Below are 9,761 nucleotides of genomic sequence, written 5' to 3' on the forward strand. Positions count from 1 at the left end.
CCTGGCTTTCCTCCTTTTATCTTTCTCCTTTTCCTCAGGGCTTCTATTCCTCTTCTTTTGCTTCTCCGCCTCGGACTCCGACTCCGCCATACTGCTGGTCCCCGATCGATAGCCTCCTCCCAACGCAGACGCGGACCCCCTGGAGCTACTCAACCTCCTCTCCTTCTCGTGTTTTTCCAGGAACTCCTTTTCCGCCGCTATCCTGTCCTCTTCAGCCTTTCTGGCTTCTTCTCTCCTAGCCTCATCCTCCTTCAATGTTCTCAATTGATCAGCCGACATCTTGATTTGCAATTTATGTAAAATATAAAAATCTTTTCAAAAGCTTCTCTTTGGTGTAGGTCAAACTGAAACCTGAAAAACTACATACAATTCATTAGTGATGGTTTTTTTTTGTGTTCCCCGGTTCATAGGAGTATTGCCAATCACTCCTGCGCCGTCCATAGACCAAGGCCCTACATTTCACCAATCAGGCCAAACCTCCTCGGACACCGATGCCCACCTATCACAGTCGCAGGCACCCGCATATGCCCATGGTTCTTGAGCCGATTTCTGACAATTTTGAAGCACCGCTTTCAGCGTGGCGAGGCTGCTTACTAACGGTGGCCCCCACTGTTGTCAATTTCACAGCAGTGGCTGCCATCAAGCTTAGGTCTGGAGTTGGCATGTGAAGGTATCCCCACTAGCGTCCCCCATTACCCCGACCAGAATGCAAGGGGAGGTCTGGTTCACAAATGGTGACCAGCTCAGATTTAGGGCCGTTTGCCATGGGCAAGCCATGACGTCCCCGGACACCCAATCCGCCTTCGTGTTTTTTAAAGACCCCTCACACACCGCCGGAAAAAACGTCACAAGTGCCGTCTCCCCATCATATTGTCCCTACTTACTTCAACAGTGAGTCATAGTAATTGTCAAAAAACCCCTTAACATCAAAGAATATCTATTATCTAGATTTGCAAAAAGTGTAATTAGGGGCAATACATAAATGAAGGGTATTTTAAAAAGACACATGTAGGCCTAAGGGTGACATTTACTCGGTGTCTTATTATAGAGGGTTCACCTTACGATTTATCGCTGTGTATAGTCAATGCTATTATTCAAGCCCTAATCTTATCGTTGTTTGTTTTTTTTTAGTACAATAGCTTATTACCATATAGTTGTAAAATTTTGGATGACTTTTTTTTAAGATAGTCTTTTGCAAAGCTTATACATATTTTAAAGAGGATCAACTAAGTACAATATCCAATTCAACTTGTTGGCTACAGACCAACTACAAGGGGGTAGATACTGCATCTTGGGATGATAAATTACCATGCAGTAATGCTTTACGACGGATATTTATTATAAATTGAGTCATTAAAGATAAGGGTTTGTTATCAATACTTAGATTGAAATCATTGAACCTTTTAAAATTTATTTTGTTTATTACTTCAATTAATTGTCTATGAAGATGCATAATCTTGATCGAGAAATTAAGTTAAATATTGAAAACTGCAAAGGATAATTTGATTTGCATACTACCTCTGAACAAAAAACAAAAGCCTTGAAAGTACTTTTTCCAAACTGTTTGCGGAAATACTTGACTTCCTTTCTACTAATTTAAAATTATTGTTCGAAATTTATGGCCGATCAAATCGTCCATCATGTGTACTACCAAGAAAATTATCATATAAATTTAAATATGTATTTTATTCTATCACTATTTGTAGCTCTGTTTTATTGTGTTTTGAATAAAATTTATTCAATATACTCTTGGCACAAATTTCAAATCTTAAAGCACACTAAGGAAGTGATACGAAATAGGAAAACGGGAGTTGTGGTGAAATCCCAAATAGTTCAAGTGAATAAATAACTAATTGAAACAGTGCTTTATTGCACTAGCTGTATATCCGTGCTTCACAACGGGAAGACGCTGACGAGAATAATATGGGGTTCTCCAGACGTGGTGGGTGACATAAGTATTACTCCATAATGGATTTTAGAATTAAAACTTAACTAGTGTACCTGTTGCTCGAATTCGAGCAATTGCGAAGCATTACAGGCGACTCACGACGATTATGGAAATACTCACGATCTACACAACAGTTAGATATAATCAAAATCTTTTGTAAATATCTTATCTTTTCTCAAAAAGCTGATCTTGTTTTTTAGTGTTTCTACAAATATTTTCCTCTCATAGCCGCATTAGGTTGTCTATAATAACGATTATAAATGATTATAAGAATAACGATTATAAATTTCTTTTCTTCTACTTTGTTGTGTTCTATGACTTTTTCTATGTTTCCATTGTTTGTAAATCGGTTATTTCAATGATTGCTCAAGAAATGTAGCATATTGTTAATTCAGTTTTATTTTTAGCCTATATCAAATTGTCCAGGATTTCCCGCTTTTTTCCATTGTAATAATTTTACCAACCCAAGTTTCGTCTACAGATGCAATACGCCAATGAATATTACCTACGTTCAATCTCCAAGAAGTGGTAAAAAAAGGCAGAAACCAAGCCATACAACAGATATAAGTTAACTCCTTAAGAAATAATTTTAAGAGTTAACTTACTGTGATATTAGGATTTTCCACTGATTTGTTAATAGAACATTATATTGCAAAACATGACACGGTGCAGAATAAAATTGATTTTAAAATCAGAAAAACCCATTGCAAATACTGTACTTCATTTTGACAAATTCAATAAATCACAATTTTAATATTAACAGCTGTTTCATTAAAAAGTAGTGAAGAATTATGCATATGGTAAACAAATTTGAAGAGGCAACTTTAAAGGCTTCTGGGGCAGAGCCCCAAGGGAATTTACCTCGTTCCTCTTTTGATGGCTCATCTATAGACCAAGACCTTTCTTTAGAGACCCCTACCAAGTTTCTACGCCCAGCCGTTCTCTCAAATTAGCTGGGACAAAAACCCAGTTTTTCCTCCATAAGAATAACATGGGATGGGAATTCAAAGGCCACTGGGACAGAGCCCCAAGGGAATTTACCACGTTTCTCTTTTGATGGCTCATCTACAGACCAAGACCTTTCTTTAGACACCTCTACCGAGTTTCTACGCCCAGCCGTTCTCTCAATTTAGCTATGACAAAGAAAAACTGTTTCAAATTAATATATAGATTTTACCGCTTAGTTTGACAATTTTCTTTCAACATGAATGTACAATTTTTACCTGTCCTAAGCTGCCTATTAATGTATAAATGTGGAACTGGCGCAAGTTAAGAAATACTGTACCCATATTATTTAAAGATGCGCTCACCTTGCAATTACTTTTAATAGACCCTTGCTTATATTTGAAATCAATGGATGAAAAGGAAACTAACAACATATACTGTAATTTAGCAATACCATAATTTACTTGATATTAATGTAAAATAAATTAGAGAAGTTTTCCTAAATTATTGTTTGATTTGGGCATTCTTACCTGCAGCACATTTTACAAATTTCTAAAAAAACAATAAGCGAAAGTGTGAATAATTTTACAAGAGTTCATTAAAGAAACATATAGGCTACCTAATTTTTTCCAGCCAATGTCAGGCAGAGCGCTGGGAGAGTTTCAAAATAAATAGGCCTGTGCCTGTGTCCATGTACCGGATTTTGCCTGAATTTCTGCACAATTGATCAAGTAGTTTTCACTTGATTGTCCCTCTGACAAACACACATCTTTCACATTTTATTATAGTAGTAAGACAGAAAAATTAACTTAAGTATGACTAACATTTATTTAAGTTCGTTACCGATATATTAAATTTAAAAATGTTCTTGCTGGAAAGTAAAGAAAATGCTTCAACTGGATTTAGTTCACAATTCATGTGATATGAATACTATGCCAGGGGAATAATATATTCAGTATTCAATGTTTACACGCAAGTTTGCAAGATGAATATTTCCCTCAAGAGTAGTTGAGACTTAACTCTGCCGTATGTACGTCTATAATTTTCTTTCACGACGATGAATTAATTAAATTTATTATGGATTAAACTAAACTTATTAAAATTAAAAATTAGTTATACATTATCAAACGAGTGTAGCCTATTTCATTAGCTGTAAGCAGATTTTCCGTCTCAGTTCTGAATCATTTGAATAATCCTTCAGAACACTGGTTTTATTAAAAGTTGGCAAGAGTTTTCTTGTATAGTGAATGAACATATTTATTTCTCTTTAAAAAATACAAATTACCATAGTGACACCATGAACTGTTCAAACTAATAATTATTTTGTATGGTCGTATTGGGAAAGAATTTAAACAGGAATTATTGCTACAAGTATGTTAAAATATCGGTACTCTTGGAACAATTAAAAAACTTAAAATATGAATTGAATACTTCAACATATTCAATTATTTAACAAAATTTAAATTTCATCATGACCATCAACATCTGTAGGTCATTTATTTTCTTAATACGAAAAGATGAGTTTTTAATTATTTTTAAAACACAATAACACACGTGAATACTCTACTTTACATGCAACAGAATAAAAATATTACAGCATTAACGTTATTAATACATGAGTAGGAAAATGTACAATAACCTCCCAGGACAAATTAAAACGGAAAAAAATATGCTGCGGAGAAAATATGCTATCTATTAAAAGAAAATTAAAATCTTATCTCATCCTCTTGTGTCCTAATTCCCTAGACGATTTCATAAGTAATTTAGTTTTAGGTTTGATGTATTGATTAAAAACAAAGAGATTTAGCATAAGGTGTTATTAGTTAGTAAAGTAATTGACATGGCATGTGTTTATATGTGAAAATCGCAATCTTGTAAACTTTATATGACGAATACACATTTCATTTCATATATAATTTATGCAAACCGGTAGTTATGAATTATTGTTCCTAAACGCAGGAAGTGGGCGGAGCTACAGTCTAGCAGGATGAGGGTAGTGTTTCCATGGCAACTGCAAACGCAAACGTAAACATAACCTCTAGTAACCCCTGACTATTTCAAGTGTATCACTGACCTTTTTACGTCTTTCAGTTGCAGTTCACATGCCAAGTTTAGCTTCTTCCTTTTTAGACTGTTTGTAAAATGATCACGTTTAATCAAAATGTTGGTGACTCAAATCAAATATAGTTTAGTTCTAGGAGTGCAATTGTCTTTGTTGTTGGTTGATCTAGGAATTAATGCTTTTGGAGATAGGCTTAGGTATAATAGCGGTCTGCTTTTGTTACTTTTTATGTGAGTATGTTTTATCATCATTTATCATTAAAATTATCACTTGTATATGAGGTAATATTTTTAAGTAATTGATGATAAAGAACAATTTCAGTACCTATGTTGCCATTGAATCTTTAAGAAGACTGTCAACCATAGAAAATAAGTTAATGTTATTAATTAAAATAAGATATATCTAGCTTTAGAAGTGTTTACACAAGATTTGACTCCCTTACAATATTCAACACATATCTTTAATATTTTTATAAATCTTTTTATAGAAAAACTTCAGGTACCTAATTTTAGGTTAATTTATAATATAAAAATTTTCCTAATCTCTTTTACATTTAACCACTAACCAGTGAATTGCATGAATCAACAATAAAATGAGAAAAATTATGTTCGGTACTTTCTGAGTTAACTTTCTAATTCTTTCATGCTTTTGGTGTGTTACTGGTAGTCTCCTCCAATTTTGGTAGTTTTTATGTCATATATTCACGTCCTAAGACGATATGCTCTAGTCTGGAACTGTTTTACACATTACCTCAGGCCAGGCATAGGAGGTCGTGAAATTATCACAAAGATCAAATCCTTCATAGGTGGGATTTGAACCCAGGACCTCGAACAACAGCAATGCCCTGCAGTTAAATTCATTATATGAATATACTATACCACAAAAAAGAGTTAAATTTATCGTTTTTCTTCAACAGAATCCAAGACAGTCTACAAGTATTGTCTCTGACCATTCTCTTCATCACCATCTTCCAAACAAATGTATTTCAGGTAAAGTGAAGTAGTAAGATTTTTATATCTAAAATAGTTATCATGTAACCTTTCACCCGTGGTTTGGCACAAACTGTAGTTACAAATGTTGTGTGTAAGCATATCACAGATGAAAATGCACTTGTGAACAGAATACTGGGATTTAAACATGACAAACTACATAACCATGGCAGAGATGTCTTGGGTTTGTGTCCCATGTGTCGCAATTAAAATTTATCCATTAAAGATTATTCTTGTATTGTACTGTACTGTTTTGCTTGATATGTTGAACGCCCTTGAAATATGTGGATGAACAATGTAAGGTTATAAAACCCTGCCAAGACAGCCTACACAGCTGGTCACCTCCACCTGTCTCTAGTGTATTTCAAGTTACCTGTATCATAGTTTGTGTGAGAGAGGTCTTTTTAAAATAATTTCTCAAATTAATTATACAATAAAAGTTAACTTTCATTAAGCACCACACATTAAACAGCATTACAGCCAAAATAGCAATTTTCAGAGAGAGCGGATATTATGACAACACCAAAAAATGCTTGGACACATGCATGTGTATCAACGTAAGGTTTAAAAAATAAAACTATAAATACTTATATTTGTATATTATAATGCATTCACAACCTGAGGCAGGTTAACTGTCCACCAACTAGCTTTAAATGAAAATAAGGCTTAAATGAGAAAAACTGTTTGATTTAAAGTTCATATCAAAATCATTTTATGAACACTCCTGTTGTTAATGGAATATGATAGTGTATTAACAGCTTGGATTACAGGCAGGCTTCATATCTCTGCTGTATGACAAGTTCCAATACCCAGTCCTTGTTGCCATGGCGTACTTACTGCTGACCATTGCTCTTCAGTCATGGATGTTGTCGGTGCGATGGGACGAACCTCTCAAATATAACTGGCCGACTTTCATGGGTCTCTTGTACACCATACAGCGATCAAGTAAGTTGTTCCACAATGTTTACTTTCCTGCAGTAATAAATTTTAGTTCAGGCTGTTAAAAACCGTGTATAATTTTATTTCCGAGAATAATACTAACTCGCCTGTACAAAATTACAAAAGCGACGGTGGTAAATAAAGGGGGTCATGTGCAACCTCAGTCAATTCAGCAACTAATTTGTTCACCACTCTAATGAAAACGATCTATGATACTAAAATAAGACTAAAACTTAGATTTTGCATTAAACTCAACATTTCAGACAAAACAATCATATAGGTAACATTATAAATTTTGATGCATTGAACCTAGATCGATTAAATTCCGCTAACACAATATGGACATTTTTTAATTGTAAGCCACGAAGAGACCCACTTAGGTGTCAATTATAATTTGAAGATTACATGGGCTTATTTAGTTTCCATATAAGGTATCAAAAGTAATTCATGCTCAACATGTTTCAAACTATGTACGCCTTTAGGCCTACTTGTAAATACCAAAGTGCTAAATGTTTATTTTCCTACCACTGCATGGAATTTCATGTTGGAAATGAGAGCATTGTAACATCTGTAAACTGTACGTAAGATAGCACATTTTAGCTCTAAAGGTAATGAACCGCTAAATCAGCTGATTTCAAAATCGGCGTTTCTACACCAACCACAGCAGCGGACCCTGTACCTACGTTAACAAGCAAATAATATAACCTAAAAAAGTAAATGCAAATATGACCTAAATGACATTTTATATACAGCTACATGGCCCCCACAAGGGTGGGGCTTGTGCAACTCTGGTCACAGGGCCCAGGCCCTCAGGGGGCCCGGGCCTTCCGGCCTACCCGTTTTATTCTCTTTTTCCCCCATTGAAGATCACTTTACAGCAGATCATAAATTGAAGATAAAAATAAATAATATATATATTTTACAAAAAACAAAGTTAAATAATTTAATATGTATTAATTCTAGATTCTAGGCTAGTTTATATTTCAATGCTATAGGTGCGTAGGTGCGTATGTACTACCATTGACTTTATAAAGTCAATGGTACTATACAACAGCAGAACAGCCAGCTCGGGCCCCAGTGGCCGGCCCCACAAACTCCCTCTACCCCTTCCTCCCGCCAGGCGCCTAGCCACTCCTACCTCACTCCCTCCATAATAAATAAAGTTTGGTTTTATAATTGAAATGATAGTTTCAAGAATCAATCATTATAGTTATAAGTTAAAATAAAATTTGTAAAGCATTGAAAAATTGACATGTACTATGCACCATAGCTAAGGTGACCAGACGTTCCGTTTTGAACGGGACAGTCCCGTTTTAGGGGGACTGGTTCTTCCCGACAAATTCTCTTGGGACACTTATTTGTCCCGTTTTATCAACATTTGTTCCCGGTTGCACTTTTATGTATGGGATATTTCATAGTAATTGCAATCTAGATTATTAGGCACAAACTTAAAAATTCTTTACTTTTGGAGTTTAAAAAATATGAAAGATTGTAATAATTTTGACCTAAGTTTTCTTCCCAGTTCGCTCGGTATAATACTGTACTAAAGCATCGGCCATTCTCGGCGTTACTTATGCACATTCGTTTTTCTCCGTGACTACTTGCGCAAGTCCGGCAGCTCCACAAAATGAAGTATTGTAAAAATTCTTGATGAAAATTGTCACTGAATAAAATAAATATGATTTCATTGGTGTAAGCTGTTAAAGTCGATTCATGTAAGTTTTTTTCCTACTGCATATTACAAAGTACAATTATAGCAGTTAAGATAGCCAAACCCCTTTTACAGGGAAATAAAAAAGACAAAATATTAATAGGAATGGAGCTTTTGTTTATTGATATAATAGTTTTAATTGCTGAATTCCTGTAATTTTAAGTCTCATAAAACTCATTGAAGAACTCTTTTCTTTCTTAAAAAAGGCTACAAAAGTGCCATTTACCACTCACAAATTTAATACCTAGATTGCCTTAGAAACTCACTAAAATACATGCCATTTTCAAAATTGTCCACCCCCAGCCTAGAGGGGGTAGGGGGGCCCGATCCAGATCCTGGTAACAAGGCCCACAATTAGCTATTAATATGTGTGTTATAAGTTAATTATGGTGGGTAGAAAAAATCTTGAGTGTATCACAAGCCCAAACAGTCATTGCCACTCTCGAAATGTATGGACAGTCATCTACAGTTCTCGAACCATAATGGCAAACTTTGCACCCGCTATTCTATGTATTCGTGTGTGTAAATATCCGACAAGCATCGGGCAATGTGATTTTTAGCTAAATTAATGAATTGCTGCTGAAGATGAACTGTCATTAGTTTGAAACATGTCCAGCATGAATTAAACACTTCTGACACCTTACATGGCAACCACTGTACGTAAGTAGATCATATTATAATTGAAAATCAAGCGTGTCAAGGATGTTTCAATTTAAAACACAAGTGTTTCAAACACAAAATGTGTCTGCCATCGAGTAAAATTATGTATTTTGTGGATTTTTCCAACACTGAGAAAAGAATTACCAACATTCTTATTCTTTAATGTCATATTCATAGAAGGAAACATACTGCACACTGCAGTGTTTCTGCATATGGTTTGGTTACAGAGACATTGACACATTTATAGTTCAAAACATGTTTCAGTGTCTTGCCTTCACTACTATTTCTACAAGAGATCAGTTCTATGCCTGACAGATCCAAGATTCTATGACGATCACTGGATCAACCTAAAACTGAACGGAAACAACTAATGTCAAAATGAAATCAAATTATAATTAGACTTTATATTAAGGTGCCATTTAAAAAATAATCAAAGTTTGTAAGCCGTTGTAATGTATTTTAGAATGTTATCATAGTTGTAATGCTCTATTGTTTTACAAATAAAAC

The 9,761-nt window shown here is 34.7% G+C and overlaps 1 protein-coding gene across 2 annotated transcripts; it reads left to right on the top strand.

Annotated features, from left to right (window-relative positions):
- The first annotated feature begins 4,934 nt into the window (after positions 1-4,934).
- On the top strand, positions 4,935-9,751 carry LOC128986977 (transmembrane protein 138-like). Of its 2 annotated transcripts, none has more exons than XM_054407616.1 (4): positions 4,935-5,185; positions 5,872-5,944; positions 6,715-6,889; positions 9,502-9,751. In XM_054407616.1, exons 1-4 carry the CDS (start codon positions 5,055-5,057, stop codon positions 9,564-9,566), a joined length of 444 nt encoding a protein of 147 aa, XP_054263591.1. In that variant the 5' UTR covers positions 4,935-5,054; the 3' UTR covers positions 9,567-9,751. The 2 variants fall into 2 exon arrangements, with proteins under 2 accessions (XP_054263591.1, XP_054263590.1); XM_054407615.1 differs by having other exon boundaries at positions 9,519-9,743.
- The last annotated feature ends 10 nt before the right edge of the window (positions 9,752-9,761 follow it).

This window comes from Macrosteles quadrilineatus, unplaced genomic scaffold, assembly GCF_028750875.1.
Source record: "Macrosteles quadrilineatus isolate MER2022 unplaced genomic scaffold, UCM_ALF_1.0 Scaffold_2__2_contigs__length_208266976, whole genome shotgun sequence".
NCBI classification, from domain to species: domain Eukaryota; kingdom Metazoa; phylum Arthropoda; class Insecta; order Hemiptera; family Cicadellidae; genus Macrosteles; species Macrosteles quadrilineatus.

Bases quoted from the DNA above. Each gene is read 5' to 3' on its own strand.
- LOC128986977 (XM_054407615.1), top strand. From the start codon at position 5,055: ATGTTGGTGACTCAAATCAAATATAGTTTAGTTCTAGGAGTGCAATTG. The intron at 5,186-5,871 runs GTGAGTATGTTT...TTTCTTCAACAG, and splicing joins CTGCTTTTGTTACTTTTTAT to AATCCAAGACAGTCTACAAG. The intron at 6,890-9,518 runs GTAAGTTGTTCC...AACATGTTTCAG, and splicing joins GTACACCATACAGCGATCAA to TGTCTTGCCTTCACTACTAT.